This window comes from Perognathus longimembris, chromosome 1 (genome assembly GCF_023159225.1).
Source record: "Perognathus longimembris pacificus isolate PPM17 chromosome 1, ASM2315922v1, whole genome shotgun sequence".
Taxonomy (NCBI): domain Eukaryota; kingdom Metazoa; phylum Chordata; class Mammalia; order Rodentia; family Heteromyidae; genus Perognathus; species Perognathus longimembris.
Window position 1 is genome coordinate 29,888,943 of NC_063161.1, and position 7,358 is coordinate 29,896,300.

General features: G+C 33.7%; 1 protein-coding gene across 2 annotated transcripts in view; it reads right to left on the reverse strand.

The window, feature by feature from the left end:
• The window catches only part of Syt1 (synaptotagmin 1), a 182,475-nt gene extending 176,772 nt beyond the window's left edge, over positions 1–5,703 (reverse strand). The window contains exon 1 of one of the 2 annotated variants that reach the window (XM_048359105.1): positions 5,526–5,703. In XM_048359105.1, coding sequence (XP_048215062.1) covers positions 5,526–5,691 — 166 coding nt within the window. In that variant the 5' untranslated portion in view covers positions 5,692–5,703. The remainder of the gene's footprint in view (positions 1–5,525) is intronic. The other variant, XM_048359114.1, reaches the window with a different exon arrangement.
• Between the last annotated feature and the right edge of the window lie 1,655 nt (positions 5,704–7,358).

Consider the following 7,358-nt stretch of genomic DNA (forward strand, 5'->3'; position numbering starts at 1 on the left):
AAATGAAAATATGTATGTTGAATGGAAGCATGAATTACATCCCTTATCTCTCAGTATTTTCCCCAAAGTGTTTCCTCAACATTATACTGATGGAATCACTCAATACTTGTCAGAATTACGTTTATTTTTAACAGATAATTCTGTTTAGTAGTATTTAACAATGATTCAATTCATTTACCATTTTAGCCAGTAGATAATAGCTGAAGTGGACTTCTATACAAAGAAGTTCATTTATATAATGCCACAAAACTAATACCTGGGTAGTTATAGTTATGAACATGAAATCTATCTGAGTAAGGGAGGGTAATCAAAGAAATTCAGGAACAAAGTGAATAACCACTGATATTTCAAATTAGCTAATGTAATGAGAAGTTGAATTGTATAAAGTGGTATGTTATAGGTATTTGATCATTCAAAACAGGGATCAAAAGATGAATCCCAGTAAGCAAGGTCTCTGGAGAGATACACAGAATACCAATAGTTTCCAGTACTGGCCAAGGAAAGCAGGTGGAAGTTATTTGTAGCCTCTGTGACATTCCCTTAAGACTTAATCATAATACTGGACATATTTCCTGACCACACTCTGTACCTACAATTTGTATCACATGTAATTTCTCAGGCTAACTCATTTCTTTTATCAAGCCTCATTTGTCTTATCTCAAATGGGGATAATACTTATGAGGTTTATTTCTTAAGCATAACACATACATGCATGCTAAGTGCTCAACAAACAATATACTTTTTCACATGCTATGGGTCATTGTAACATCTAAGTGTTCTCTTCAGCTATTTTTTTGGTAATTAATTTTTTGCTACTAATGCTATGTTCATGACATCTCATAACCCTACCTTCCTTCTGCAAACAAACAGTGGATAATGATGTTACTCGACTGTATTTATCTTGTTGATAAATATTTTCTTGTTTTATACCTGAGCAACCATGTACCTGCTAATTATTTAGTTCAGTGGTGGTTGGGGTGAGGGCAAACACTCATGTGCCTACTGATATTTTGTTTGTTTTTAAAAAATAATTTCAGTGAAAAATGAAGGATGTAGAATGTCAATTTGAGAGCTGAGGTAAGGCCAGGGAAGGAAGCTTTAGTGCACGAAGGACAAATACCCATATTTCTTTAGCACTTATTATAGGTTTGATTGTGCTGAATACTGTCTGATCCGTAACAAGCACATTTCTGCTACAGGAAAGGAGAGAAGATGGGATGGGATAAAGGAAAACCATAAGACAGTTCATCTTTCCCACAGCAGGTATCACTGGAATGGGTTTAAAGAATGCAATGCCTATGTATTTGGCTGCAAAGTTTCTGGAATCTCCTCATTGAGTGACTGACCTAAGCAGAGGAATTTTCTTTAGTAGGCATAGAATCCTAATAACATGGCAGCTTGAGTTTAACAACAGCTACTGTTTAAAGAATGCTTACTCTGTCAGAAATGTAGTAAGCATTTTATGTCCATTGGTGCTTTGATTTAACAATCCTATCATGAGAGAATTATTTAATCATTAATTTGAAAGAGAAAGAAATTGATACAGACAAAATATTTAATTAATGTACCCCAACTGCCATAGCTGTGATGCAGTAGTGGTAGAGTTTGAGTTCATGCAGTTTGTCTCTAGAGCTTATATTTTAGATTCCTGTTTCAAACTTTCTACTTGAAACCATTTCTGTAGGAATTATCCACCTGTTCCTAGTATTCTTGCTCTTCCTGCGGACTACGAGTCAGGGTTTGGTTATTTGGCTTTCTGCTGTGCTTAAGGAAAGGCACAATGTACTTCAAGAAGCTCATGAATATCAAAACCGTAATCACAGCTATTTGGATGACATGAGTTCACGCTTTACAAACCAACCATGGCTCTAGTCTTATTAAAATCAGAGTTGCAAAATAAAGAAGCATTCTGAGCAACCTTGTCTGCTTCATTTAGATAACAGGGTGCTGCTTGAATTGAAAGATAAAAATGCTCAGTTGCTACAATTTCCTTGTCCTTTCTTTAAAATTTTAAGCCCTGTGGTGTTTGGGATGATATCATCAGGCAATTTGGCTTGAATATGTTCCAGGCTGGACTGTGCAGATTACCTCACTAATGACATGTACACTCCTTGCCACTATGTCACCTCTCTTCTTACAAGTGGGAATTTCAAGTGACAGACTAAAGCTGTTTGCTATCAATTTTGCAAAAATACACATCTGCTAGATAGCCAAGATTTAGTTCAGAGACTGAAATCGATTAATATTCTAATTTGTTACCTGTCATTAGTGTCACACTGTATTATGCCAAGTCAAAAGTGATAACCTTTCTATAACATATGCTCCTAAAATAATTTGGTTTTATTGGTATATTGCATTTTTGCGAAGTGTTCCTTCCAGTGGGAAAACAAATCCCATTAGAAATTTCAATTACACAGGCAGTAAACATTATGATAGATTAAAACAAAAATGTAAAATATGTACTGCTATATATTTTAATAAAAGTGCATGGCTGTATTTATGATATAGTTTGTTCCTACACTTATTTATTATACCATTTTTATGACTTTCATTATTTTATTGTTTCTGTCAAGGTGAGGAGTAGCAACATAATAGGTGGTACCAGGTCTTCTAGGACTCTTGCTATTTTAGGTTTCTGGAGAAAAGCTAACTTTATGCAGCAGAAAACTGATTATCTGGTCTGATTTCCAGTGGTATAGGAATGGAGCAATGGCCACAGGAAACAAGAGAAAGTTTCATATGAATTTTTCCTAGCTGTGTGCTTTTCTACTGATGAACAGAAAGGAAACAAAGCAATAATTGATAGAGAGAAAGACTAAAAGGGTTAGAGTGGTAAAGATGGAAAGGTTTTTGCTTTTGAAAATGTGAACCACACAGCTAATGATGCCTTCCTTTAGTGTTTGAAATTGAAAAGTTATGCTGTGATAGTACAATTTAAAGTTTCAAAGTTTTGTTTGTTTGTTTTGCTGCTCCTGGGGCTTGATCTCAGGGCCTGGACTCTGTCCTTGAGCCTTTCTGTGCTCAAGGCTAGTGCTCTATCACTTAAGCCACAGTTCCACTTTGGCTTTTTCTAAGTAGTGTAATGGAGATGGTGGGAGAAAAATGAGGGAGGAGGTAACAAGTTTGACAAGAACTGCCTTACACATGAAATTGTAACCCTTCTGTACATCACTTTGACAATAAATAAATAAAAATTTTAAAAGTGTCTCATGGACTTTCAGGTCTGCCTTTGAACCATGATCCTCATATCTCAGCCTCCTGAGTAGCTAGTATTACATGTGTGACCCACCAGCACCCAGGTAGGCTTCAAAGTTTAACCAATGTACATCAGGATCGAGAACAGCCAGGGAAATACTGCATTGTGACACTTACTTTCTACCATACACTTAAAAATAAAGTATCACCAAATCCTTCCCAAAGTCTTCAAGAAAAATTAAAGAGGTGAGAATCCTTCTGGACGCATCACCTTGGTAACAAAGTCAAACAAAGAGGCTACTCACAAGGACCAGTATCCCTGATGAACATAGATGTGCAAGTGCTCAACACAGCACCAACAAACAGGATTTAAGAGTGTATATAAAGACCATTCACAGTGATAAATTACTATTAATCCCAGTGAAGTAACAATAAATAAATCAGCAAATGTGATATACTAACAAAAAAAGAACAAAAATAATATAGTTTCAACAGATGGAGAAAAGGCATTTGGCCAAACAGAATGTCATTGCTTTATTAAAAAAAAAAACTATCAACAACAAAAGTCATCTTTGTGACAAACCCAAAATGAATATATTAAACAAGGAAGAGTTGAGACTATTCCTCTTGTGATCAGCAGGCAAGCATGCCCATTCTTTGTCAATTTTATTCAATATAGTACTGGGGGTCCAAACTAGAGTAATTTGACAGGTAAGAGAAATAAAAGGCATCCAGATTGTAAGAAATAATGTTATATATTGTTTATATATTATATGATTTTATACATTGGCCCGAGGACTCCACTAATAAAACTTTGACACTAACAAGAGAACCAAAGAAATACCATTTGGCCAGAAAAAAGATAACCTGTTATTTCCTACAACATGGAAAGACTTACTGGACATTATGTTAAGCAAATAAACCAGGCACAGTAAGAAAAATCCTGCATGATATCATTTACATGTGGACTCTAAAATTGTTAATCTTGTAGAAACAAAGAGTACATGTATTTTTACTAGCAGAGAGCCCAGGAAATATTGATTAGTACTATTAAATTTCAGTTAGACAAAAGCAAGGTCTGCTTATGGGTATGATAGATGAGAGTCATTGATTTATGTTTCAGAAAACTGGAAGAAATCATTTTAAACATGTTTGTCAGAAATACATGACACATGCTTTAGGAGATAGGTACGTTCAACATGGAGTTAAATATCACACATTATATACATGTCAATATATAGCCTGGTACTCCATTCATATGTATAGTTTTTATTTGAGGTGATGGTGAAAAAAATAAGCTTGATTTAATAAGAAAATAAAGATGATCTCTAGAAAAGGATGCAAATTAGTGGTTACTTGCAGCTAGGAAGTGGACGGGCAGGTTGGGGCAATGTTCACAGGATATAAAATTTCAGTTAGGAAGGGGAATCCTAAGAGATCTATTGTATAACATGGTGACTAGAGTTAATAATTTATTAGTGGCTACACATATTAGTTACTACTAGCTACTATAGTAGTAAAGTGTTTTGTATGATAGTAGTGTATTGTAATCTTAAAAAATGCTAAGCGAATGGAAGATGTTTTCAGCCCAAACGTAACTATGTAAGGTGAATTTTATATTTAGTTACACTTAGTCATTATGCATTGTTCACACATATATACATGCATATGTATATATATATGTGTGTATATATATACTTTAAAATACAATGTTGCACATTTAAGACAATTTTGTCTATGTGAAAAATAAAAAAAATTAAAAGCCACTGATTAATTCATAAATAAATAAACTTAATCATAAGTAAACAAAAACACAGGGTATTTTTTGCTTTTCTTAATGACAACAAAAATTCAAAAGTTAGGCAAAAAATTAAAAAAAAAGATTTAAAAATAAAATGAAACCTGCAATAACAAAATAATTTCATACATACAAATCCAAACTGTGTACAATGCAACCTATAGGCATTAATTAATGTTCTTGAGAGAAGCAAATGTATTCCTATAGCAAACACAAAATAGAGGTATCTTATGAATTGCATTGCAATTTATAAAATATTTAAACACAGTAATAAGACTATTCCAAGGAGTGATGTTGATCAAGTTGTATGGTACTCACAAAATGGCATGATGAATTGAAAGTCCTTTGTACAACTACTTAAATATAACGTAAACAAGTCAAAAGAAGGTAGTTACAACACTGAGATTAATCCATTTTATTAATGGAATACTGTCATAAAGATAGACTGTTAAAGAGTTGTTCTTCCCATGGATAAAGTGATTTTCGGCAAACTATGTATTTTTTCACTCAAGCAAGAATAGAGAATACTCACGTGGAATTTTATGCAGCTCATTCATAAACTTCTCCTTCAGCTTAGAAAAAGCATCCTCTTTCCCTTCTCCAGGACTGGCTGGCTCTGTGGCATTATTCTGAAGAACAGTTGCAACAGTGGTGACTGGCGGGGCTGCCAGGGCCTCATGATGACTCTCACTTACCATCTTAGGTTCAGGTGAATCTGCAAAGGGAGGGAATCAGAGAACAATTCAAAATGGCTCACCTGACCCCATATCCAAGCTATAGCAGAGATGAGAAAACATCCGAGGTTGCACCTACTTGCTGGGTAAATAGTCTATCATTAGCATATTACTTTATGTTGGGTTCATGAAATATTTATGGACCATAGTGAGTGGAGAGTTCTTTCCCAGAAGGTAAGGCCTGCTGTAGTTACTGAATAGCATTTTCTCTTAACCATGCTATGTAAATGGTCAAGTCTTTTAGTTATTTATACAGGCTGATTTTTGCCATATAGATAGATTTAACTTCTAACCCATAGCTTAGTGCAATGTGTAGAAAACTGTGGCTGGCAAAATATATGTTCTATACATAAACATCTTGTATTTTGTATGAGAAAAAAATAGAGAAGGTACTTATATTAGCAATTGTTGATAAATGGTAACATTCATGAAAATATCTGTGGCTTTTTAAGTGGTTACGAATAATATCTTTATAACTCTGATAGTCTATCATGAACACTATATACAAAATGGTTCTTGAGTTTCATTTATTGATGGCATGTTTTTGTCCTAGTGATTTTTGTTGACATTCACTGTAGACAATACTCTGATCAATAATTCACTTGTTTCACCAGGTGATAGTTTTATTAAGGTCACTGTAAATGTGATTGAATTTATATACATACATACATATATATACACGCATACACATATATATAAAATAAAACTTGACTGTAAACTCATTTTAATTTGTCTAGCCTCAATATCATTGAATTATTTTTATTAAATTTTATCTCCAAACTGAAAAAATACAGTAAATTCTAAAGTAAAAATAGAATAGAAACCTGTCTGCCCCGAGTCCTGAAGACATTTGCTCTTGCCTCTTTCCTTAGATAAATGGACTTGGACAGGGCATTTGGCCTCTTTAATTATTCACTTTCTGAAACATGAAGGACAGAAAACCCATCCCTTCCTAGATTTTTCTTAGTGGAGCACATGTGAAGTGCTATGTAAATAGAAGCAAGGTATTCTAGAGGAGTAGAACTACACTTGTATCTACAGTCTAAAATTATTTCTGACTTTATTATTATGCTGTGTGCCTTAAGCTTCAGGCTGGGCTGATGAAAATGTAGATATGACTCTGGATAGAAATAGCAAAATATAGGCAGCTTTGGACAGGAATAACTCCACAATAATCAAGGGGAAATTTGATGGGTGAAAGAACACCTTTTGATTTGCAAAGGAGTGAAGATACCCAATGAACATAATAAGGATTTTTTTTATGGAAGGCAAACTTTTGTTAATTATGAAATCTTATATTTTTAGTGAAAGTAGAATAAAGTTATATTCATGGGACTATTAAAATCAGAACCAAAAGGAAAATTTTGGGGTTTTCTGGAAGGAGATCATGGCTGAGACAAATATACATACACAAAAATTAATTGATTATAAAATTAATCAGTTCTCTCTTAATTCTCCAACTTTACATAAAATTTTCCACATCTAAGTATCTTTTTTCTAATCAAATATAATGATACTACTTAATTGTTATTAAACAATTAAATCACTTTAGGATAACTATTTCAGATTTTGAGTAAATCCAGTAAATAAAAAACAGTCATTTTACTGGTATAGTCATTAGAGGAGTTCAT